The sequence below is a fragment of the Sesamum indicum genome, linkage group LG6 (assembly GCF_026168435.1).
Source record: "Sesamum indicum cultivar Baizhima isolate 11 linkage group LG6, ASM2616843v1, whole genome shotgun sequence".
Taxonomy (NCBI): domain Eukaryota; kingdom Viridiplantae; phylum Streptophyta; class Magnoliopsida; order Lamiales; family Pedaliaceae; genus Sesamum; species Sesamum indicum.
The window spans coordinates 5672679-5698721 of record NC_142662.1 but is presented as its reverse complement, the minus strand read 5'-3'; the positions used below and the strand labels follow the sequence as shown (position 1 = coordinate 5698721).

At 34.9% G+C, this 26043-nt stretch overlaps 4 protein-coding genes across 5 annotated transcripts; all 4 read left to right on the top strand.

The window, feature by feature from the left end:
• Positions 1-298: 298 nt before the first annotated feature.
• On the top strand, positions 299-2150 carry LOC105164922 (mogroside I-E synthase). Its single transcript, XM_011083753.3, has 2 exons — positions 299-1026; positions 1339-2150. The coding sequence occupies exons 1-2, from the start codon at positions 343-345 to the stop codon at positions 2083-2085; spliced, it is 1431 nt and encodes a 476-aa protein (XP_011082055.1). The 5' UTR covers positions 299-342; the 3' UTR covers positions 2086-2150.
• Positions 2151-10329: 8179 nt separating this feature from the next.
• On the top strand, positions 10330-12399 carry WRKY11 (WRKY DNA-binding protein 11). The gene is made up of 3 exons (XM_011083754.3): positions 10330-11173; positions 11759-11884; positions 11983-12399. The coding sequence occupies exons 1-3, from the start codon at positions 10449-10451 to the stop codon at positions 12170-12172; spliced, it is 1041 nt and encodes a 346-aa protein (XP_011082056.1). The 5' UTR covers positions 10330-10448; the 3' UTR covers positions 12173-12399.
• Positions 12400-15214: 2815 nt separating this feature from the next.
• On the top strand, positions 15215-18244 carry EXO70G1 (exocyst subunit exo70 family protein G1). Its single transcript, XM_011083755.3, has one exon. It carries the CDS (start codon positions 15883-15885, stop codon positions 17899-17901), a length of 2019 nt encoding a protein of 672 aa, XP_011082057.1. The 5' UTR covers positions 15215-15882; the 3' UTR covers positions 17902-18244.
• Positions 18245-19131: 887 nt separating this feature from the next.
• LOC105164926 (uncharacterized) lies at positions 19132-23558 on the top strand. Of its 2 annotated transcripts, XM_088882298.1 has the most exons (8): positions 19132-19343; positions 19447-19639; positions 19924-20010; positions 20168-20554; positions 21190-21346; positions 22138-22965; positions 23069-23229; positions 23394-23558. In XM_088882298.1, the coding sequence occupies exons 1-7, from the start codon at positions 19273-19275 to the stop codon at positions 23179-23181; spliced, it is 1836 nt and encodes a 611-aa protein (XP_088738424.1). In that variant the 5' UTR covers positions 19132-19272; the 3' UTR covers positions 23182-23229; positions 23394-23558. The 2 variants fall into 2 exon arrangements, with proteins under 2 accessions (XP_088738424.1, XP_011082058.2); XM_011083756.3 differs by lacking the exon at positions 23394-23558 and having other exon boundaries at positions 19133-19343; positions 23069-23382.
• The last annotated feature ends 2485 nt before the right edge of the window (positions 23559-26043 follow it).

The window sequence follows — 26043 nt, the reverse complement described above, 5'->3', positions numbered from 1 at the left end:
GCTTTTATGTCATAAGTTAATGTCATGTCACGAGTGTATTGTACGTCATCCTATTCTTAAACAATGATTTAATTTAAATAAAATTATATTTTTAATCTTGTAACTTTAGGTTATTAGCATTTTTCGTCTTGTAATATTTTTCGTCAAGTAACACACCATTTGCCATATGAGCCATAAAATTGTAAACCAAAAAAATTATAAGACGAGAAGTGCTAAAGGCCTAAAATTTTGCGACTAAAAATATAATTTTGCGTTTAATTTAAATACATATAAGTTGTAACATGAAGGTGAAATAGGAACGTGTAAGAACAGATCCGTTCCCTATAATCTATATAATGGAGAATGAGACCATCATTCACAACAAAAATAATGGAGAAAGGAGACGGAAATTCGCAGAAGAAAGCTCACTGCTTAATCCTGCCATTCCCAGTTCAGGGCCATATAAACCCTATGCTCCAATTCGCCAAACGTTTACTCCAAAACGGTATACAAATCACCTTCGTTGTAACTCAAAATGTGGCCAAAACCGCACTCTTCTCATCAACTACCAGTGCCATCCCACTCGAAATCATCTCCCTTGGATCCGCCGCCGACTTGCCCCACGGCACCAGCTACGACGTTTACTTGGCACGATTTCTGGAATTCGGGTCGAGAACTTTGAAGGAAGCGTTGGTTAGGCTGGCCGATTCGGGTCGGCCGGTGGACTGTATCGTTTACGACCCTATTCTACCTTGGGGTTTGGATGTGGCCAAAGAGTTCGGCATGGCGGCGGCGGCGTTCTTCACGCACTCCTGCGCCGTGGACCAGATTTACTACCATGTGTTCAAGGGGGAATTGAAGGTTCCGCTGTCCGGAGAGGAGATTTTGCTTCCCGGGTTGCCGCCGTTGATGCCGGACGATATGCCTTCGTTCGTGCACGTGCACGGAGCCTACCCGCCGTTTTTGGAGATGACTGTGAATAGGTTCAGCGGCCTTGAGAACGCTGACTGGCTGTTTTTCAACACATTCTACAAGTTGGAGGAAGAAGTATATAATAGGGCAAATAATTTTATTTCTGCACAAATTTATTTTGGTAATTCTGTTCAATAATTCTAAAATTTTCAAACATCAAAAACAAAAATGATTGAAATTTGCTATAAATGATTACAATAGGGTGCACTTTTTAGGTCATTTTATCAAATTCAGACTGTTTCTGTTCTTAATGTGAAAAACTTCAAAAATTATAGGACAAAATTATAAAAAATAAATTCATATATAACTAACACCCCCATATTTACATGACTATAAATTACAGTTTCCCAAATTAATAATTGAGAAAAAACAATTAATATGTTGCAGGTGATTGATAATATGGCAAAGTTCTTTCCCGTGAAGACCGTGGGGCCGACTATACCATCCATGTACTTGGACAAGCGCTTGTCAGATGACAGAGAATATGGGCTTAGCATCTACAATCCGGACACTGAGGCCTGCATGGAATGGCTGAAACAACGACAACCCGAATCTGTTGTATATGTTTCTTTCGGAAGCTTAGCCAAATTAGGAGAGGAGCAAATGGAAGAACTGGCATGGGGTTTAAGATTAAGCAACAAGCACTTCTTGTGGGTAGTGCGATCATCAGAAGAATCCAAACTTCCCAAAGACTTTGCCAAAGAATCTTGGGAGATGGGACTAATTGTGCCGTGGTGCCCCCAATTGGACGTTCTGGCCCATGAGGCCGTATGTTGCTTCGTTACACACTGTGGGTGGAACTCGACGTTGGAGGCACTGAGTCTGGGAGTCCCAATGGTGGCAATCCCCCAGTGGAGTGATCAAACCACAAATTCAAAGTTTGTGATGGATGTATGGAAGATGGGAGTTTGGGCTAAAGTAGATGATAATGGAGTTGTTGGTCGAGAGACGGTTGCTCGTTGCATAAAGGATGTAATGGAAGGCCAGAGACGGGAAGACATGAAGAGAAATGCAGGCAAGTGGAAGGAATTGGCTAGGGAAGCTGTGGAGGAAGGTGGAACTTCTCACAAAAATATCCAAGACTTTCTATCTGCTATTTCTTCCAATCGCACTTCCCACCATCTACCTTCTTAGCAAATGTTGATTTCAAATCCCAAATTCATAAATAATTATATATATATATATAAATTTTTATCTTACGGTATTTTCATATTCTGATTTAATTAATGATTTATAATTCATATCCGTAATTAGATCAATGTTAAATATCTATAAAGATTACACATTTTCTATACTTGCAAAAGACTCAAAGACCATAGAAAATCTATTCATATATATGTTGAGTTTGTAAGCAAATTTATCATACAAGTTGTCATAACTTTTCTATGATTTCGGGAAGTTGTGGGGTTTACATCTTATATACCGCAGCCATCAAGAAAATAAAATTTCTCTTGTTTTAACTATTTTTCCAAGAAATAATCAAATTAATAATTTGAATTCATACTTATACTTTTCATTGTATTAAAGCGCACAATTTGAATCTTATACTATATTGGGATAAAGCAATTTGAAGGGCGGACTTATTTTAAATGGCTTTGTGTGAATTATCTGAATTCAAAATTCATGAAAAATAATATAAAGAGGATCTCGAGCGAGGTATCAGATACTTTAAACTTAGCAATAGTCGATAATGTGATACTTCCTCTATTAAAAAAAATGTATATATATATATATATATATATATTACTCGTATGTATTTGTTATAGTAGAACTCAAACCATTAAATATTAAATTAAATCATCACAAAATTCTGTTTTTGATAACAATTATTATGAATATTTATTACAACATGGTAGAAATGAACATGTCTACCTTGGTGTGCGTGGTGGATGGTTAGGGAGGCCCAAAGTGAAAAGGAAAAGAAATGGGCTGAACAGAGAGAAGCCCAAGTAAGTTTGGTAAACAAAAACCCAAAACATAAATGGGCCTTGGGTTCATTGGTGGAGTCCCCGTCCGTACCTCCCTAAGTGGGCCATCCAACTCATATAACGGATTTGATCAGGAAAATGTGCTCTTCCAAATTATTGAGGTACGAATTCCATTCAAATGAAAAATCGTATATTTACATCTCCACCCTATGTCGTATATCTACGTCATAGTTATTTGTATTTATTTAATATTTTTATGCTATGAATGATTTTATTATTTATATTTTAAAATTTAAAATTTATGTAATAGGAATAACTACATCGTTCTTTATTGAGTTTTGGTGTAATTATATGTAAAACTCTTATAATTTAGATATAATTTTTTATGTTTATTTTCATCTAACACATAGATATGCATGTCAGTAAGATTCATAGAATTGGCTGACATCAGCAAATATTTACTCCCAACTGAATTATAAATTTGATTTTGTAAGTCAAACAAATATTTTCTAATGAAACTGTGCAGTTTACGCTTATACATTTTCACACGTTAATGAATTTGAGAATATACACTAAACATCAAGAGAGGGCGGTGTAATTATCTCTGCTCTCTCATTCTTTAATTTTTAAAAATGAAATAAAATTATGGGATCACAATATCATTATTTTTAATTTTTGAGGTACTAATATCATAACCTTTTGAAATTATAAAAATAATAAATATGACAAAATATATTTATTCCTTTTATGATCAACTACTCCTCAAAGTAATGACTTGTTTAACCTTAAAAACATGTATGGGATCAAATCAACAAATCCTCAACATCACCAACTAAATCTCCCTACCCACTTAATAACATTTTTTTTTCCAAAGAAAAAAAGTCAAATTAATGCCAACTTGTTGCTCTTACCTTTTTGTTTTTGTCTTAAAATCCCAATTGAAATTGACTTTAGGGTTCTTGATTTCCTTTTCTATTTTAAAATGCAAGTGGGTATCAAATAAAAAGTTGACAAAGTGGGAAAAAGGTCAATGGTCTGCTGTCTTACACTATTCACACCATGCCAATTTTTTTTTTAAAAAAGAAAAAAGTTACAGTATACTCCCATAAAATTTGATTTAATTACAGATTGATCCTTTATGATCTAAAAAATTATATCTAACACCATCAAATTTTTTGTTTGTCTAATAAATAGGTCTATTCGTTATTAAAAGATTATCGAATATGCTGACATCAACAAAATTGTTGAATAAAAATCAATATTTATCCTAAATTGACTTATTACTTACCTATTGTAGGTTAAAAGAATATTTTTTTACCAAAGTATTCTATACGTCTTCACATACCCTTGTAAAAACTTTCGAGAAACACTTTGACTCATTCCAATCCAATAACGAATTGAATAGCTAGAGATGTATGGTGAATTTATGCATTACGCGGGGGGGAAAAATCTATAGAAATTTGGACACATTGACGCAAACATTTTTATGGGTCAAACAAAATAATCATGTGTGAAATAAGTAGGGACCAAATGTTTGCCGCCAAAATTTAGGGCAGTCTCTATGTAGGATTTGAACAACGTCTATGCTTTCAAATTATAGAATCCGTGCTTTTTTATATTAAAAAAAACGTAGAATTTCACTTAATTTTTATTTATTTATTTATTTCCAATTTTCATATTGTTCGAAAAACAGAGTAATTTAACGTAACACGACGGAAATTTGAGAAATTCAAATTAAACGGTGCGAATCCATCAACATGCAAGTGGACTTTTATTTTTTAAACAAAATGACGTGATTGACATAATAATAGACACCAATTTACAACATTTTGACATGGTGCGAATCTTAATGATGTTAGGATATGTATCTTTTGGTGTAATTAAATATGAGATAGTGCCTGCTCTTGTAATAGAAATAAATAAAGACATGCTGAATAAATTATTTTGATGATAGTTTAATTAGAATAAAAGGTGGCAACGCATGCAAGCCATACCCACTTCCATTAGTTGCACTTGACATCATATGCAACTCATACATCAATATGATACTTATTTTCCTAATCAGAAATGGATATATACATATATAATATGACACTTCATTTCTACGAAAGATATGTAATATTAGACATGGCATTGAATTTATATAAATAGGGGATTCGTTTCGATGGTGGGCTCAATTTAAAATGAATCTGAATGTGTTTAAATAAGTGTTGGAGTGGGTTCGGGTCCAATTTTTGGGAACCTGTTCACACTTAGCAGGATAAGTCTCGAGGTTTTATTATAAACCCGCTAGAAATGGGACCAGATCATAAATTTAAAGTATTGAGTTTTGTTTATTCACTTACTTCACATATTTGGGAGTTATGTTCGAAAATTAAATATAGACGATATTTGTATTAGAATGAATTTTATTTATTTTTATACGTTATGTAATAAATATTTGATGGTTATGATGAATAGATTTGAAATAAGAGTTATAAAAAATCAAATGAATCTTTTTGTTATATTTCTTATGAGTAAGTCACATAATTTGATTCAAAAAACATTTATTATTCTATAATTTGAAAAAATAAATATAGGTAATTTAATCGGATTGGACGAACGCAATTTATGATTTTTGAGAGAAGAGGAGTACGACAGGTAATGTGAAATTTGCAGTTCAAATCGTCATGACTAAAATATATGTCACACAACGTTTGTCGACCGTGACTTTTGCGTGGGTGGCTAAAATATATGTCATGACTAAAAATCACAATAAATAATTTTTTCATGGTGAAAAAGCTAACTTTTTTACAACAATAGTTAATAGTAGTCATTTACCATAGTTTTTAACCACAGTCATTGATGTCAGTGACTGGTGCAAAAAATATATATATTAATATTTCAAATTAATGGAGTCAACCAACATATATTATGTATCCACATATATATATATATATATATATATATATATTATTGGGTGCGTTAGGTCCATTATTTCCTTTTTAATAAGAAATCAAGTCAAGAGTAATGCTTTCTAAAACCCTTAATAAAATTAAAAAGAAAAAGGGAAGGAATAATAGTTTGAAATTATGAAGTATGTTTAGTCTACTTTTTGAAAAGTAATGCGTGTTGTATACTTTAGTGTTGGATCCAATCTTCTTCCTACTCCTTAATTAATTATTACAAACTATTTATTTTATATGCTTTCTTCAATTTCAATTCAACATTTATTTTATATTACGATTTTGCGCTTTTAACATCTAAGCTGATTTGATAGTTTAAGTGATTTTAACGTGGTAAAAGGGTCGAATCGATATAATTTTTTGTTAATTCTAACGACTAACGACAATTATAATCAATCATATTTTAATTATCAATATCAGATAATTTTATTTACTCGACAACTATTAATAAAATATAATAATATCTATTATTAAAATAAAATAATATCCCACATATAAATAAAATTTAAATTTATAATTTAATAAATATAAAACATTAATATTATCAATTTAACTAGACCTCCCCGTTTTGGTTCCTATAAATTGTGGGGCATCACAAGTTTACAAGGATAGAGAAATAAAGTTCAACCATCAAAGCCAAGAGTCCAACCTACGACGCGAACCAATTGACGGGGCGGCTCAGTCAACTCATCTGGTCCGGTCAAATATCCCATCTTTCTCCATTTCATCATTTCCTTCTCCTTTAATTATTTTTACTTATAATAATTTATTATCTCTCAATTTTACCACTTTTAAATTAATATATTCAAATAGAATAAAAAATATATACACAAAAAAGAAAATCCTCTAATCATCGCGTTACATTGTTTTTACGTATATAATAAATAATTTTTTAAATTTTAAGATATTGTACATAAGATTAAAACAAATACGGCAACAGTTTTTTGTTTTAAAAAAACAGCAAGAAACAAAAAGCATCAACTGAGATATGATCGACACAACAAAAGAATTGATACATACATTTATGTTAAAATTACGTGGAATCATTTTTGTTTAGAAAAAAGTAATTAGAATTAAGTTTTAAAATTATCTAAGTACGGCTATAATTATCATGTTTAAAAATTAGTGCAATTTTCATCCAATTTTTTTAGTTAACATTAATAAATACAATAAATTTTAATTAATAAAAAATATATTTATTAAATAAAATAAAACTTTAAAAATAGTATAATTTATTTAAAGATAATATTTGGAATTGTGAAACTCAATTTTAGGAGAGGAGTTTCTTTTCCGTGTTAGGCTCTCTACTCTAAATAGTGACCGGCTGAAGATTGCAGGAGAGCAGGGCACGTGGCAACATGGCACAGGTGGTACGACATTGGTGTTATCAAGACTGAATCACGGTCAACTCCCACGAGTGCATCGCGACCGTTCATGGAAAGCTGGGTTAATCGTACGGCAGAATAATGAAAACTGGCTGGTGTAGGTTTTCTAGGTGAATGTTGAAAGTTGGTCAACCATTTTCCATGTGATTTGTCTCATATATATATAGTCAGCCTTTATTATTAATGATCCTCTTTTTAGTATTGTATTTTTAATTAATAATTGTCAAAATCATGGGATTCCTTTGCTCTTATATCGTGTTTCAAGCCATGCACCTTTTATTACTGCTAAAATCGTTCTTTCTTTTTCGCCAATATTTTTTTCCAAAATTACGTATAGCCCCAATTTCCAATTACATGTAACATTTCTCATCACTACAAAATATAGATTTGATTAAGCAATTTGTATTATGATTATTATTTCTATTCCTTTGGATAGAATGATAAAATTCACCGATTGACATATTCAGTCGATTTTACGATTTAATTATTTGTACGAAACTATAAATTTGTATGCAGATTGAAAAGGTAGAATCGACACTTAGTAAAATTTTTAATTGATGGAAGTAGCGGCAAGTCTCGTATCTGGCTTTTATTTGTTGGGCTATTTTATATTGATGTTCCATTCAGGCCAACCACATCAACACGACGTGTAAGAACAATTTCTTTATATTTTGCTTATGAATTTTTACATAAGGGATGATTATATCTACGCTTCTTGACCTATGATTTATTTATATAAATTATCTCTATCTTTTAAAAAATTGTACGTACACCCATAAACAATATCAACATTATTTACGCAAAGTATCGTGTTCTTTGAAAAAGTTACACATCCGAGTTCCATCAAAACATTAACAATACTACGGAAAGTATCATTATTTTTTTTAATTATCACTATATGGATTTTGTAATACATAAAATAATATGAGTAATTTGTGTAAATGAATTATTAATTAGGGATGTGAACATAATTATCCAAAGAATTAATGGTTGAATGAACTTTTTGGGAGGTAGGTCAATCAAACTTGAATAAGAATATAAGAATCCTTGGACATTTTCAACATGTGTAAGGGCACTTGGACAATTCTAATTATAAGTGTATTTGACTCCAAATCATATGAGATTGTGATTGGGTAGGATAAGGATGAATGTCAATTATTCAATTTATTTGTGTATGAGAGGAGGCAAATTAAATTTTAATAAGCCCATATTTGAATATTTATATTGTGTTCGGTCAATTTTATTGATTTGATACTTAATTAAAAATTAATACCTAATTCATAATACTTCTTAATTTATGGTACACATGTTTTCATTTCTAAAATCTCATAAGAATGTTTCACAACTTCCCAATTGCTCCACACTTTCCCTCCCATGTTAATATTTCATGAAATTATGTAGAACTATTATTATATTTACTTTTTATCTGAGCGCGGTGTAATATAAACTTAGACTGTATTTCAGATACTTACCAAGTGAATTATAGTTATACAACACACCAATAACTCTAGTCAAATTTGGAAAAATACATATTAATAGTTTCAGAACTAGTTGTACTTGTCGACCACGGAGACCAGTTCATAATAAAATTGCCAAAAAACTAATAGTTATTAATATATTTACTAATGCAAAAAAAAAAAAGAAAAAAAAGGTCTTTTATACTAAAAAATTGTGGTAATGATATTATTGTGTCAATTTTTAAATATAATAATTATACCCAAAATTAAATAAATTTAAAAAATAACTATCTCTAATTTTTTGTTTAAAAAAAAGTGAGTCCATGTCATTTTTTTTTTTTTTTTTGTTTAGAGTAAGTTGACTAGATAGTAGTGTCTACTGATATGCTATGCTCCAAATCCTATTGACAATCACAACTTCAATTACATAAGGCCTATAATATAATATGCTAACAATTTAATGTGTATCCCTTCGATAACCAATGAAGGTATGGAACTTGGATTCCTTACCATTTATTGAAAAATTTGAAATTTCACTCTTACCAAATATGATATATTAAGGAAGCAAGCAGTGCACGGTTCATAGCATTAACTCAATTGTCTTTTCCTCCATTTTCGAGCAGCCTATATAATCCCATGTGATCAGTTGTACACCTAATTGAAGCAAAAATACTCTGGACTCTATGTTATGTTAACATAATTACACCAAATATTTTAACTTTTTTAAATATAATTTAGTAATTTATATATTTTATTTTTATTTATAATATATTTTAAAAATATGCAAACAGAAATAACGTGTCATGACAACTATTACATAGAAAAGAAACTTAGAAGGGAAATCTTGTCACATACCATGATGTTGTGATAATATTGTAATAAGCACCTCTTGCTACTCAAACACTTAATTCTACTTTAATATTCCAAAAAATTATTTGTGCACACTAGTTGTAGTTATTTTAGTTTATGAAATTTGTGAATGTGTTCATCCCTCTTTCGTTGAAATCGGAATATGATGTACTTGTTTGGCTAGATTGCAGCATATAATAGTTGGTGCAAACCCAATCAGAAGTAATAAATTCAGTTCTCATCCCTCACCCAACGGCAAGCTGCATAATTAAACCGGAACAACAAAATCTGATTTGTGATTTGAGATTAGAGTAATCCCAACCACAATCTTCACAGTATTTCAATTTTTGACCCATTTTAATTGCCACACCCAGGACAACCCAATCCCTACTTCGTCTTATTCCCACCAACTCTTCTCCCTTCACGAGAAATTCAATCATTGCACACCTTTCACAAATCATATTTCCCTCCACAGAAGAATCCCGTATTCTCAAAGAAGCCCCGCGCTTCCGCCACTCTCAGTACCACAACCACACGCTGCAAGAACTGTACTATGTGCTACATGGATTGTACGTAGTTGCTGCAGCGTATGCAAATGACCTGGTAATATTATTTCCCAGAGTTTCCACCAAGTGGGTCCCACGCCTCCCCACTTTCAAACAGAAAATAGGCCAGTATTTTGTCTTCTTTTCCCCACCACATTGAAATCTTCAATTACAAAATCTCAGCCGTTGGATTAACCACAGGTTTGACGCATATACCCGGTAACCCGGTCACCTTCTCCTCTCATATATTCCCCCTTCCCCTCTCCCCATCTCCATTCACTCTTCTCTCATTTCTTCAGATTTGGAAATTTGTTCGCCGATGAGGTTCCTGTGAAAATAAAATCAAATCAGGCTCTGTAAATTTTTAGTTTCAAAGTTTGTCGAGAAAATGGCTGTGGAATTGCTCGGGTACGGGAATCTGAACGAGCAAATGGCGATTCAAGAAGCCGCCTCAGCCGGATTGAAGTCCATGGAGCATTTGATCCGAGCGGTTTCCCATCAGCAGCAGCAGCAGCAGCTTGACTGCAGGGAAATCACGGATTTCACTGTTTCTAAGTTTAAAAAGGTGATTTCCCTTCTGAACAGAACTGGTCACGCGCGGTTCCGGCGTGGCCCTGTGCAACCTCAGCCACAGTGTGCGGCGGTGACTCAGGTTCAGAATCATGACTTGGCTTCCGGCTCAACTCTACCTCTAAATCCGGCTTCTGGAATTTACCAGCCTCAACCTCTGAGCCTGTTCTCTCTTTCCCCTGCTTCAACGCCGTCGCCAGCTGCGGCTCCGGCTCCGGCTCAGCCCTTGACGCTTGATTTCACCAAGCCTCGCTCTTCTTTTGGGAAGGATGGGAGTGAAGTTATGGGCAAAGAGGCGTTAAGCTTATCAGCTGCGATGTCCACCTCCGGGAACTCGTCCTCGACCTTTGTATCCTCGATCACTGGTGAAGGCAGCGTGTCCAATGGAAAAGGTGGATCTCCGTCAATGTTTCTGGCGCCGTCTGCTCCAGCGGTCTCCGCTGGAAAGCCGCCGCTATCTGGGAAGAGGTGTCGGGAGCATGAGCATTCAGATAACATCTCCGGCAAAACCTCTGGTTCTAGCCGCTGCCACTGCAAAAAGAGGTATATGTTATTCAAAACCTGGTGGTTATAAATTCTGAAAATAGCTTTGATTTACTTCTTGTTATTTAATTTGCCCAAGCTTTTCTCAACGAAATCTAAAGCTATTTTTCAATTAGGGAATGAATGGAAAAAAAATAAAATCAAACAGTATTCAAATTTTGTAAAAATATAGGAATTAAATCAGATGTGAACAAAAATCAAACGACGGCTCTTGGTTTGACTTTCTGGCCTGCAGCGTAGTAAATGAGGTCGTCCACTACACGATAAAAATAAAAGCCTAAAAAAAAGGACGCCACACTGTGCGCTTTGACGCATCCGGCGCAGAATAGCGTCCGGCGCAGTCATGGCAGCAGCTCTGCCTGCTGCTGAAGCACGCTTGTCAGTTGACACCGATGTATCTGAAAGCGTGTTGTTTTAACGTCGGCCGCCGTACCTTTGACGGCACGCCGTGATTCAGATACCAATTTTGCCCCTGTTGAATTACTAGTTTTACTACATGCTATATAAAACATTTTTAAACAATTATTAGAATTTCTTTTTTTTTTCCTCTTTATCCCAAATCTAACGGAGTGGATTAATTTGCAGGAAATCTAGGGTCAAGAGGACGATTAGAGTGCCGGCGATCAGCCCAAAAGTCGCCGATATTCCACCGGACGAGTACTCTTGGAGAAAGTACGGTCAGAAGCCAATCAAGGGCTCACCATACCCACGGTAACTACGGTGCACTGTCTCTACTTATCGTCCGATTCAGACGATTTGCAAAATTACCCGTAAGGTTTTGCTTAATTAATTTTGTTCTCCGATTTCAGGGGTTACTATAAGTGTAGCACGGTTAGGGGTTGCCCAGCAAGGAAGCACGTGGAGAGGGCGACCGATGATCCAAAGATGCTGATCGTGACGTACGAGGGAGAGCATCGGCATACTCAGGGGCCGATGCAGGAGATTCCTGGTGCAGGCGTTGCTGCTCCTGCTCAGTTGGTGGTGTTTGAGTCGTCATGAGAAGAAGAAAAAGTTGAGAGAATGGAAGGTCACTTTTTGTAATTTCGATGTAGTTGGAGGGGGTGTTTGAAAGAAATTGAGAGGGACGAGTAGGAAGGCGTAGAATTTAGAAGTGGGGCTTTCATGTAAATTTGGTAGGAGTAGAGGACAGAATCTGCAAAAAAAACAAAAATGTTTAATTTCGGAAATATTTTTAATTCTAAGGATTGATTAGTTTATTGGATGAATGCCAGAGCTGTTGTCTATTTTCTTGCATAGGATCCTAATGTTTGAGATTCGTAAAGAATCGTGCTTTGTTTTTATATTTTTTTCTCTCGAGGAATTTGTGAAAGTCAAAAAGATTGGGCATTTAAAAAAGGTCGGCATTTGGAGACAGCTGCACGTCACAATATTGTTTTGTTTGGTGCGATGTGTTTGACCGGCATTTGTATGTGGGCCATTTCTTATTTCACATTTTCAATTCTTGAAAGAACTCCTTTTATTTTTAGTGCTGACCAATACTCTAGGCTTTTTCTTACCCCAATTACCCTTTTTTTTTTTTTTTTTTGTAAATTCTATTTCATCTTTTACGCCATTCAATATACATATGTAACAAATATGAATATGATATTATATTCTTTTATTTATCATATGTATGTTGAATATAGTAAGAAATAAATAGATTTTGTACCAGACCCGTTTCTTTCTACAAGTGTTTAAAAATACTCGTTCCGAATTAATAAATTCAACATTTTACATTTTAAACTATATTTTTGTACTTAATACCACAAAGACAGACTACGAAATTGACAAGTCAAAACCCACAGAAATCCTTGGCAACGCGTCGTTTATTGCACGTAGCTTCAGCTCTTACAATAAACTTTAAATTCATTAAATATTAAATGGTTTAAAATTCCTTTTTTGTTTCAAATGGTGGAATTAGGGAAATTCTAATCTATTGCTTTTCCTCTCCAAATTCAACAAATTCCATTTGCTTAGTCAAAAATTGAAATGAGAACCAATTAATGGGAAGCATAAGTTGATTAGTTTGAATTAATTGTTGTCCAATTCTTAAGACTCTCACTTGTGGTGAGTGTGTGTGTGTGTGTGTGTATGTGGTGTATTAGTTCTCCACCAAGATTTGGGAATCTGGGGCAGTTGAGTCATAAATAAGACTTTGTGTGGTGTTTGAATCTAACCTATGAACTACTTCACAACTAACCATTTACTCAATCCCAACGCCCAAGTGCTCACAAAAATTCATCCCATCCACTCAAATTTTTTCAAATTAACTTATATATATTATCACATGTGTAATACTAACTCAAACCTATAATTCAGTCATTTAATAGAATATTGTCGCTTTTAACTTTACAAACGTCGTTTTTTTATCAAGTTAGGGAGAAAAGACTTTAAAATTTATAAACTGCACAAACTCCTCATATACAAACCAATCCGATAGATGCACCGACATTATCAACCCCATAAGAGGGTTTTAAAAACACACACATAGTCTGATTCCCGTGTTGTGACTCACAGAGCATTGTTGTTTTTATGGTGCGAAATGTGATCCATTGTAACTTACGAACCACACAATTTTATTCTAAAAAGACCTTCTTATTAAATAGATGTGACACAGAGTCATAAATCTTCCAAATTATTTGTTAACAATCAATATAAAACACGTGCCGACATCACTAAAAAAAACCCTTCCTTAATTATTAATTTTGAATACACTGAAAAGAATACCTTAATCAAAAGACTAACGCGTCAGCCACCACAAGGTTTTGTGGACTTTTATTGATGCAACCCATTGGTAGGAAGCTCAGGTGGGGGTAGCAAGCAAAGCAAAAAACGTGGCTTTCTGCCAATTGACTATTCTAAATTGGGACCATTGCCGTTCACACTCATAAACCAATTGCTCTTCATGCAACTATGCAACAACATTTACTTGAAACACATAATTACGTTTAAATCTATTGATCTACGATCTGTTTTACATGAATTATTCGTATTTTTTTTTGTATAAACATAAAACCCATTTGTAGAAAGTAGAGATAGTTTGTACAATTATATTGACGTTTTGAAAAGGTGTGTGTGTAATTTTTCAAAAAATAGGAATGATTTGTGTAAATGATACTGACATTTCTGATGAGAATATATATAATTATATAAAAAATAAGAATAATATATATAAATAAATCATAATTCGGGTATGTAAATATAATTATCCCTTACAAGAGTTGAGATTGATCCAATCACCACAATTTCAAGATTCCGCCCATTGATTCGAATTTTCGTTTATTTATCTACCAATTTTGTGTTTCTAGTGGACCTCTATCAACTAAATGGGCCAAACTTGGGCTTGGGCTACTACCTTATTTACTTACTGTAAAGCAAGAGGATGTGAGCCCAAGCCTGATTCCTTTGGGCTTTTTCTACAATTTATGATGTAAATTTCTTGTGAAAATAGCTCGATTGCTAAATTGTAGAAAAATAAAAATAAACTATGAATTTATTACAATGTGATATTTGGGGTAATTTATTTAAAAATTTTGATGATGTATTTATAGTATATGATTTTGATCTTACATATATTTGAATTGTTTTTGATTAAATTATTATTAATAATCCCGTTTCAAGTTACTGGAAATAGAGTAGATCGAAATATATTTAAAAATATAAATTTTAAGAATAACAGTGGATATTTTAAACTAATGATTATCAAATAATGGAATAATTTTAATCTATTTTAAAAAAAATAAAGCAAATTATTATTATTACCTTTTGTGGATCATGATTCAACTTGTCATAATCAGTGTATACCTCATTACATTTTGGTAAAGTTTGTCATAATTTCTCAATGAACAAAGAAGGACCACTTTGAGAAAAAAGGATTAGTAAGAGGGCCAAAAGTGAAAAGCGCAGCAGTATGCACGGATGACAAAATGAGTGCGGGTTTGGGTTAACCCGTATTCGGGTCTTTTATTCGGGTTGGGGCAAGTGCTCTCTCCTTTTATCTTTTCCGGGTTACCTTAATTGCGGTTTTTTGATTCTCCAAGATTCCTCTTTTTTCGATGAAAATTAAGAAAAAGTGGGGTAGTAAAAGAGGGGCAGCAAAAAGAAGAAGAGAACAAACGGGAAAAAGCAAATGTACTGTCGAGCACTTGGGTTTTGAGGAGCGTTTGCCCAAACGCAAAAGCCTTCCCATTTTTAGTTCAAGATTTAGGGTTCTTGTTTCTCTCGAAAATCTCGCATTTTGCATCGTTTATATTGTAGCAACACGCCTGTGTCGGAGTGGAGTTGCACTGACTTCTTGAACCCTTGTCCTTTTTTTCAGATGCTGAGTGAGTTCTTCGTTCTCTCTCTGTTTTTGTTTGAACTAAATCTTTATGGGTACATAAGATCAGAGTGAAATATAGCTGATTCAGTAGAAGAAAATGTTGATCTTTGATGTGTTTTGTTAGTTCAAGTGGGAGGGGTATTTACTCATTGATCTTGTGTTTTTTGTTTTGGGATTTGGTGAAGGGAAAGAATGGAAGTTCAGTGCTATAAGAACCCGGATTGATTTATCTTTTCTTTGTTTAAATTCTTTTGGGGAAGAGGGAGGAGGTGCAGAGTGAGATTAGCTCTTTTGTTGTCGGTGGAGAATCTGATTTTATGGTGAACGAGTTCCGGTTTTCTTGAAATAATTGGTTGGGTTTGAGTTGTTTGTGATTTGATTGGTCCTAATGGATAAAGGCATTGAGAATTTGATATCTGCTAGGAAGTTGTTGAAAGCCAGTGTGGAGAAATCCAAGTCTTTGGGTTTGTCTTTAGAAAAATTTGGGCCTAGATTAGATGAGATCAACCAAAGATTACCTTCGTTAGAAGTTGCGATTCGGCCTATACGGGCTGAGAGAGACGCCCTCAGTGCTGTTGGTGGTCACATCAATAGAGCTGTGGTTCCTGCAGCTGCAGTTCTTAAGGTTTTCGATGCCATTCATGGGCTTGAGAAGTCGTTGTCTGATCCTCAATATGATCTGCCGGGGTATCTTGGTGTGCTCAAACGGCTTGAAGAGGCATTGAGGTTCTTGGGGGAAAATTGTGGGATGGCAATTCAATGGCTGGCTGATATAGTGGAGTATTTGGAGGATCATAAGGTGGCTGATGAATGGTTTATCTCGGGTTTGAAGAAGGCGCTGAGTAGTCTTCGGGAACTGGAGGCGGGTGAGGAAAAGGGTAGGCTTGATGGGGGGCTTCTTGAGATTGCGTTGAACAGATTGGAGAACGAGTTCCGGCGGCTGTTGACGGAGAATAGTGTCCCGTTGCCTATGTCCTCACCGACCTTGCCGGGTGAACAGGCCTGCATTGCTCCATCTCCTCTGCCGGTGGCTGTTATTCACAAGTTACAGGCTATTTTAGGGAGATTGGCGGCTAACAAGAGACTTGAAAAGTGTATATCCATTTACATTGAGGTCCGGAGTTCAAATGTTCGTGCTAGTTTGCAAGCGCTCAATTTGGATTATCTTGAAATATCCGTCTCTGAGTTCAATGATGTGGCGAGCATTGAAGTTTATATAGCCCAGTGGGGGAAGCATTTGGAATTTGCTGTGAAGCATCTGTTTGAGGCTGAGTACAAACTGTGTAATGATGTGTTTGAGAGGATGGGATTGGATGTGTGGAAGAGCTGTTTTGCGAAAATAGCAGCTCAGGCTGGAATTCTTGCTTTCCTGCAGTTTGGCAAAACGGTCACGGAAAGCAAGAAGGATCCTATCAAGCTACTGAAACTGCTCGACATTTTTGCATCGTTAAGTAAGCTAAGATTGGATTTCAACCGACTCTTTGGTGGAGCCCCCTGCGCTGAGATTCAAAACCTGACAAGGGATCTAATTAAGAGGGTGATTGAAGGGGCCTGTGAGATTTTCTGGGAGCTCTTGGTTCAGGTCGAACTTCAAAGGCATACTCCACCGCCTTCAGACTGCAGTATTCCTAGAGTTGTATCTTTTATTACTGATTATTGCAACAAGCTTCTTGGCGATGACTATAAGCCAATTCTCACACAAGTACTGGTCATCGAAAGAAGTTGGAAGCATGAAAAATTCCAAGAGAGAATTCTTATTAACGAGCTTCTTAATTTAGTTAAAGCAATTGAGCTGAACCTGGAAACCTGGTCCAAGGGTTATGAAGACGCAGTTTCATCCTATCTGTTCTTGATGAACAATCACTGGCATCTATACAAGTATCTAAAGGGGACTAAGCTTGGTGGTCTTCTGGGAGATTCTTGGTTGAGAGAACACGAACAGTACAAGGAGTATTACTCTACTATGTACTTGCGAGAGAGCTGGGGCAAACTTCCTTCTCTTTTAAGCCGAGAGGGTCTCATTTTGTTCTCCGGTGGGCGTGCCACCGCTCGTAATTTGGTAAAACAGAGATTAAAATCGTTCAACGAAGCTTTTGACGACATGTTCAAGAAGCAGGCCAACTGGGTTATTGCGGACAAAGATCTACGTGAGAAGACACGTCAGGCTATAATTCAGACGGTTGTGCCCGTTTATCGTAGCTACATGCAGAATTACGGGCCGTTGGTTGAACAAGACCAGAGCGCAAGCAAATACGCAAAACATACGGCACAGTCTTTAGAGAAAACATTCAACTCTCTTTTCCATCCAAAGCCTCTGAAACACGGAAGTTTTAAGGTCAGGCATCCCAGTGGGAAGTTCAACATCAGCACTGTGGATCAGCAGCAAACTCCGCCAACCGTTAAGTGATGCAATCTTGGAACTACACCGATTCTTGTGTATATATCAGCTTCCTGAACACCAATCGATCATCAACATCGTGTTCAGATGAATAATAGAGGCGAGGGTTCGTTGCAAGAACTTCCCACAAGCTGAGCATCATCTTCTCAACTCCCCAAACAGCAGCAGCCATCTCTATGACTTCAATTCATTCATTACATACTTTGATTTCTAGTTGCAGCAAGAATCTTGGGACAACTTGCATTAGACGCATGAGTAATATATCAGATAAATTCAGTGCTTTGTAGAACACTACAATTGTAAGAATTATTGGAACGTTATTTAGAATAATATGTTCCTGTTTTCTTACTAACTACTTGTTCCAAATATCGAGTTTACTATAAAGTATTTTCATTTTAGTTTGAGATCCAATAATATATAATCCCAGCATTGAATGGAATATATTGCTTTCGAATGGATGATATAAATGGAAATATTTGTGTGCTTATGATAAAAATATCATTACGCCACTCTTTAAAAATTTAAATCAAGAATATGAAAAGTCAATAGCCAACTTACAGTTGTTTTTTTTAGTGAATTTGTTACAATTAAATCGTGAATTTCAGTTATCAAGAATCTGTGTACATTCACCAATATCAAATGTGACTAATAATTATTATTAAAATATATAAATATAAACATATTGGTGGAACTCGAACAAGTTTTTATATGCTGATTATCGATATCAAATATGTATAACTAATTAATAATCACGATTTTAAAATAGACTAACGACCACATATTGGTCGAACTCGAACGGGTCTCCACTCTGCTAATTAAATTAGATCTAAAGTTTTCAAAAATTAAAAAAGTATACACAAACTTGTAATAACAAATTATACGAGTAAATTGATAGAAATGTTACTTTTGATACAATTATAATTACATAATAAGCAAATGGTGTAATATATTTAAATTATTAGGAATATATTATGAATAATTAAATGATTACTTGAATAAAAACATTGGAGATTAAGAATTGGGTGAAGTTTACAAAATATTTACCAAATGTATTTATGATACAATTTCATTATCGATTAGAACATTTTGGTAAATTTATATATCAATTTGATGAATGATAAATTTGGTATATATTTGAGTTTAATTAAAGTTAAGTATCAAATTGTTATTAGTGATAAAAATTTGGGTCTTAAAAGAATTTTCACTCGTTATAAAAAAATTATTCATTTTCGGCACCTGTTTTCTTCACCTTTTCGGTTTTCCCCCCTCCCCTTTTTTCTCTCCCTCTCTCTCTCTCTAAAATCTCAATTTTCTCTCTCTAAGGTTTTGTGAATTGTATCACAGTCGAATTGAAGAAGTAATAAGAGAAGTAATCCAACAATGGTTGACAAATCGAGGAAGCGGAAGAAGGGTTCAATCAGCGAAGAAGACGTATCCACTCTCCTACAGAGGTAATTTTGTTTCGTAGAGTACAATTTAGCTGGAAAAATTCTTCCATTCTCGTTCCAGGTTGGTTTGGATTCTGGTTCTTACCATTTCAGGGATTTTCCTTAGGTACTCCGTGAATACGGTGCTGGCGTTGCTGCAAGAGGTGGGGCAGGTGGCCGGAGAGAATATTGATTGGCATGAAATGGTGAAGAATACCGCCACCGGAATTTCCGGTGCGAGGGAATACCAGATGTTGTGGCGTCATCTTGCGTATGGAGAAACCCTAATCGATCAATTTGATCATGACGCAGACCTTATGGTCAGCTCATATTTTATTCTTGCTAAATCGTTTGCGATGCAATTTGGTGCTTTCTTGGCATTTTGATCACCCTCAATTTCGAGGGTCTTTTTAGCCATAAAATATAACGATGTTTTAGATGCATCATTTCTTGATGAAACGGACTTGGATAAACCCATTATATGACGGCGTCTATGTTAAAGGAGCTGCACGGGAAGTCTATGGATATCGGTTACTCAATTGTTATTCTTAATTACTTGATAGTTGTCCGCATTTTTTACTAGTTTTCTATCTTTTGACTGTAGGATGATGATAGTGACTTAGAATATGAGCTGGAAGCTTTTCCTGCTGTTGGCCGTGAAGCTTCAGCTGAGGCTGCTGCATGTGTTAAAGTATGTCAATAACTAGAGAGAATGCTGGCAATACTTTCTTTTTAAATACTTATCCTGATTTCTCTATTGGCAATGCTGGTTATCAAGCTTGCAAGTTTTCCATTTGTCTAATGAGGGTTCGTTCTATTTATTTGTTTATTTAATCTGTTTTTGGCAGGTTTTAATTGCTTCTGGTTATCCAAATGATACCCAGCTCCCGAACAACTCAACTATTGAGGCACCATTGACTATAAATATACCCAGCAGCAAGGCATTGACGAATCCTTCAGATAGTTCACTTCTTGCTAATGCAATGCACGGCACAAATATCAGCATCCCTGTTTCTGTACAAAAACAACCATTGTCTTCTGGAATATGTGGTGAAAAAAGGCCCAACAATGGCACATCAGGACTTAATATGCCTCCTCGTAGAAAAAGAAGGGGCTGGTCTACTGAAGAGGACATGAAACTGACAGCAGCTGTAGAGAAATATGGAGAACGAAATTGGGCTAATATAGCCAGAGGAGATTTCAAGAATGACAGAAAAGCATCCGAGCTATCTCAGGTTCTTTTAATCGCCTTCTTTCTCATCATGTTTTCTGCATCCTTACCATTTTCAGTAAACAGATGACTAAACAATGGATGGTTATTTTAATTAGTTTACCATTTAGGTTTAGATGTTGTTTAGAGGTTGCCTTTTGTAGGATAACTAGTTATAGTATAAACCTATTTCATGTTTTCCTTTTTGGGATAAACATAGAGATGCTGCTGGCTGGTAAAAATGGTTGTGATCTATTTGGGGAAGTACTTACGAGTATTATCTCCTTTTGGTGTGTCTCCCTTCTCTTACTGTCAGTTGCAGCCTTGCAGGTAGTGACTAATGGCTTTACTTTTTCTCTTCTATTTTGGGTGTTTATTGCAATATGATCTCAAACAAATAATTGTTGGTTGCTAAACTGATGGTCTATTTGGGTGAAGGGACTTGCTAAGCATATAATTAATATGATAAGGAATCTGTGTCATTAGCATTCTCAAAGCTCTATCCCTAATGCATGCATAGTTGATTGATCTATGTCATGAAAATTGGTTGAGATCTATGGATCAAATGGGTTTCCTGGGTTTGATTCAGTAAGTTTATTTCATATCATGCTTTGCCAAAGAGTTTATACTGAGCTTAATGAATGCAATGTACATGTGCAGAGGTGGGCCAATCTCAGAAAAAAACAGGGCAACTTGAAAGTGGGTACAAGTTCACAACTTTCTGAAACTCAATTGGCTGCTGCTCATCGAGCCATGTCCCTAGCCCTAAATATGCCAATGGGAGACAATTTGAAGGGAGCTTCTCAAATAAGTACTGGTAAGTCTTGTCTGTTTCTTCATGTGGTTTTGGTGATTACTTGGAGCAGGAAACTGAACTGACAAATCATTTGAAAATTACTTATGGATGACCCTGTTCTTGTGCCCTTATCTCTAGATTGATGCTGAAAAACCATATGTAAATATCAAAGCTGTCTTACAAGATGAGAGTTGGTGGCATGAGAAATTGTTGCTTGCTTTATCTTTATGCTCATGCTGTTACAGCAGTTTCTTAATCAGTAAATGGTGCCTAGATAATGTTATAGCTTCTAATTTGCGTCAGGTTTTGAGGAAGTTGGCATTGAGTCAACTCTTGCTGTGGTTCAATATCTCAATTTCTGGTAAATAATGAAGTTTGTTTAGTGGCTGCCATGGAATTAAGTGTTATTCGTCTGTCTTATCTTACAGAAGAATTGCTGTTCTCATGTCCAGTTTGGTTCATGTGCATGTTCATTGGTATTAAATCCTATCTGGTATAAACAGTTCAGGTTAAAAGCAATTGTTGTACTGCCTTTGCGTGATTATTTCCAGTGGAAAGGTTGTTGATAGAGCACGTAATTTCTCTGTTCTTGTGTGTTATTTTGTTTTTCTGTTTGCAGCTTCCTTCTGTTCTCCTTTTCTTATCGATAAATTTTCCTATGTAAATCCTCTTCGAAAGACTTCAGATGTTGCCATATGGACCAGCCCTCTTAATATCTTATGTCGATCACTGCCTGGAAACTGTTTGTACAGTGCCAAATGTTGCACCTCATTATAACTTCTCACCTTCTTGTTTCCTTGAAACATCATCAGTTGGAATGAAATCCCAGCAGCAATCTCAGAAAGCTTCTACGTCACCCACAGATCAACAGTTGGGAAGAGCAGGGCCTCCAAAATCTCAGGTGCCGACGAAAAGGCCAACAATGAACCCTAATTCTACCCCAGATTCAATGGTGAAAGCTGCTGCAGTTGCTGCTGGGGCTCGTATAGCTACCTCCGCTGATGCTTCTTCACTAATTGAGGCTGCAAGGTCACAAAATGTTGTGCATATCACAACTGGAGGCAGTTCCGTGATGAAATCCTCCACTACAAGTATTACATATCAACTGCCAAGTAATGTACACTTCATTCGCAATGGCCTGGCAAAGGCACCTATTTCCACTTATTCTGCTGCTAAACCAAACATCTCGCGACCTGGTGAAGCTCAGCAAGCACAAGGTCATCTTATAAAACCTGCAGCATCTGCAGTTCAGTCTAAACCAGTGGTAACTGCCACAATGCTGAATGTGACATCTCGGGTGGAAAATGGTACAGCATCCACAACGTCAATTACACTTCCCAAAACTTCTGAAGGTGCAGTAGTTTCTGCTTCAGCTACCGAGAAACAAGAGCTTCTCCAAAGAGATCAAGATACTGATCAAGATGCTATCTGTTGCTGTGATCCAGAGGAACGATTACCTGTAAATCAATCAGCTGCACCAGGCAATCAATCAGAAGTTGGAAAAAGTCAATCTTCTGCCTCGTGTAATGCTCCGGAAGAAAACACTCGGGAAGACCAAACTTCTATTTCCCTCTCAGACCTAGTTGGTCAAAGACAGGATGATCAAGTCGCTTTGCCACTGCCCGAAGCAGAAGGCAATGGTAATTTCAGATGCCTATTGATTGAATATACAACAGTCATTCATCAAAATTTAACAATCGAATATTGAAATGCGAAATACTTATCACATGATTGATTTTACAGGTACAAAAAACACTGAGAACCAATTTGCAAACAAAGAAATCCATGATAATCCTGTTCCAAGTGAGAGGCACGAAGATTTACCGAGCGTAGATGAAAGTGAAAAGTCCAAGTAATGTAAAATGCATTGCACAGCAGGAGACGGTGGAGACTAAACTTGCCATGTATGAAATCTTTGTTTAATGCATTCTTCAAGTGACTGATTTTACTGTTGCCGGTTTTCCGGTCTGTATATAGCTGTGAAGAAAAGCTTCATACATTCTGGAAAAAAGCCCCTGAAGCCTAGATAGTGATTGCTTATCCTATCCATTTTCAAATCTCTTTGCAGCTTCTGGTAATGGAGGATCTCCATGCTGGCTTCTTGGGTGCAGTAGTTCTTTTGCCCTGAATCCTCCATTATGGAAGGAACAGTAGTCAGTAGTCACATGATAATATTCACTTGGGCTATCAAAATCAGTGAAGCCTGAAAAGAAAGCGTCCGTGCTCTTATTTAGCCCTAGTCATAATAATTTTTTACGTTTTAAAATATATTATAAATAAGAATATAATATATAAATTAACAAATTGCATTTCACAAAAAAAATAATAAATGAATAAATTTAGAGTATTATCGACAAAATAAAAAAATTAGTATTGTAGTCTCACAAATTATTATTTGTAAATTTTTTTTAATTTATATATATATTATGCTACTTGTTTGTGGCATGTCATTCTTGTGTGTATATAATAAATAATTTTTCATATTTTAAAATATATTATATAAATAAGAGAAAAATACATAAATTAATATATTACATTTAAAAATTAATTTATTAATTAATGTAAATTTTGAAACGTTGAATAAGTTAGTTATCTTATAAATTGAATGACATTTTTAATTTTATAAAAAATGAGTGCAACAATGTCATTAACCATTTCTATAAGTGTGAAAGGGTGTTTTGTTTTCATATTAGTATAGATAAAAATCAAAGGAAATAAAGAAGAAGGTGAGCAAATTTTGCTCCACCACTTCCTTTTATTAGCTTTTGGATAATAGTTAATATACAATGTGGGTTAATATAAATTGACATGAGCACATCCACAACACTTAACAATTTTTACGGAAATACTGAAGCATCAAAATTAGATGAAAACATTTAAGTATCAAAAACTTGTTTACACACAATTAAATTTTAATTGGCAAAGATCAAACTAACATATATTATTTTAGTTTTTGATAATTAATGACATTTTGAAAGAAAGAAAAAATCCCAATGGAAAGTTCAAAATCTATCCGACTTTGAGAAATTTTTCAAAAATGATTCAGCAAAATTAATGAACTAAAAAAATGATGACTTTGAAAAAAATAAAAGGTTGTTTGCGCTTATCAGCTTATTGCTATAAGTAGATTGAAACGAATGTTTTTGCGTTTGAACTATTCATGTTAAATCGATTTAAATCAAAAGTGATAAGCAGCTTTCTACTAAATTCTTTACTTTACAATAAATTTGTAAATATTAAATTTTTTTCAATACTTCTAATATTTACTATTATTTAATATATATATATATATATATGTATACAGCTTGCTTTCACCACAAAACCAGAAGTTATGGCTAAATGAATTTTTATTTTTTTAATATAAAAACGATCAACTATATTTCTTGTAATATATTAAAATATTCAGAAACCTATTAAATATGTCCAATGACAGTGCTACCTGGATTGGTTCTTCTAATCTCATCTGCATAATCCCAAAGTCTTGTGTATTGGTACTCAGGACCTCCCTCAAATTTTTTCAGTGCTTTCCTTTTGGCCCTATAAGCTTGATGTTTAGAGATATGACATCTAATCTCATTTATAGCATCCACTCTAAAACCCTTCACAGCCCTCTTGGGACCAGATTTGAATTTGTCAAGATATTTATCACAGAGCCAACTAGACTTTACATTTTTAAGATTGAAAGTCTTGGCACACTTATGTTTAGGGTTGTAATCCCTAATTTGAAAAGTGCATTCATCTTTTACTTTACGAGCATGTAACTTCCAATCACAATCTCCACCACATTTAGCATAATATCTGTTTGGGTCACTCTTTGTGCAAATTATATGTCTTCTTGTATTAATTGCATGAGACTGAATAGTCTTTCTAAGATCACCCTTTGTGCTAAACATCATCCCCAATGTAAATGTTGGATCAAAGTTTTCAACAGGATTAAAAATAGGGTAGTTAGATTCAATTTGCTCATCATCACTGATTTTATTTTCAATTAGATCAATTTCATCACCCATAATATCTGGTTCACCATCATCACTAGACCCACTTAGACCTTCAGAGTTGTTTCCATCATCAATGGGTAAATCTGATGTTGTTTTATCATCCACATAATCATCAAATAATATGCCATCATCATCTATCTCTGTTGATAAATCATAATCAAAATCAAACAAGTCTTCATCCTCATCCACATCATTAACATCATCTCTTCTACCCCTCTCCTCATCTACATGAACAACCTCCTCCCTTCTAACCCTCTCACTATCCTCATTTACATCAGCACCCATCAACACCAAGTCACCAAACATCTCAACATATATAGGAACATCCCTAGCATGCCTGTACTCCCTCCCCAACTCTAAACACTGTGAATCTGTAGTTAGGAGCTGAAAACCAGTTTTTACTTTCTTATAATATCTCTTATCACCAACCAACCCTAATTTTTCACAGAACAAGTTGAGGTTTGCAAAACATAGGTGACTTGACTCTATATAGTCAAACTTAGCAATCTCACCACTAATATAATAAGGTACGGTACAATTACTTGGGCTAAATTTTCCCCCATAATAATATGTGACAGTAGCTGAACTACTGTCCGGATCTGTAAATAAAAAAAAAAAAAATAATACCAAATCAAAAATATATCACCATCACCAACAAAAGAAATACCCCACATACTGATACAGAAAAATACAGAAATACCCCACATACTGATACAGAAA

Excerpts from the sequence above, each read along its gene's own strand:
- LOC105164922 (XM_011083753.3), top strand. The coding sequence starts at position 343 with ATGAGACCATCATTCACAACAAAAATAATGGAGAAAGGAGACGGAAAT. Across the intron at positions 1,027-1,338 it reads TCTACAAGTTGGAGGAAGAA|GTGATTGATAATATGGCAAA; the intron begins GTATATAATAGG and ends AATATGTTGCAG.
- WRKY11 (XM_011083754.3), top strand. The coding sequence starts at position 10,449 with ATGGCTGTGGAATTGCTCGGGTACGGGAATCTGAACGAGCAAATGGCG. Across the intron at positions 11,174-11,758 it reads CGCTGCCACTGCAAAAAGAG|GAAATCTAGGGTCAAGAGGA; the intron begins GTATATGTTATT and ends ATTAATTTGCAG. Across the intron at positions 11,885-11,982 it reads AAGGGCTCACCATACCCACG|GGGTTACTATAAGTGTAGCA; the intron begins GTAACTACGGTG and ends CTCCGATTTCAG.
- EXO70G1 (XM_011083755.3), top strand. The coding sequence starts at position 15,883 with ATGGATAAAGGCATTGAGAATTTGATATCTGCTAGGAAGTTGTTGAAA.
- LOC105164926 (XM_088882298.1), top strand. The coding sequence starts at position 19,273 with ATGGTTGACAAATCGAGGAAGCGGAAGAAGGGTTCAATCAGCGAAGAA. Across the intron at positions 19,344-19,446 it reads GTATCCACTCTCCTACAGAG|GTACTCCGTGAATACGGTGC; the intron begins GTAATTTTGTTT and ends GATTTTCCTTAG. Across the intron at positions 22,966-23,068 it reads GCCCGAAGCAGAAGGCAATG|GTACAAAAAACACTGAGAAC; the intron begins GTAATTTCAGAT and ends TTGATTTTACAG.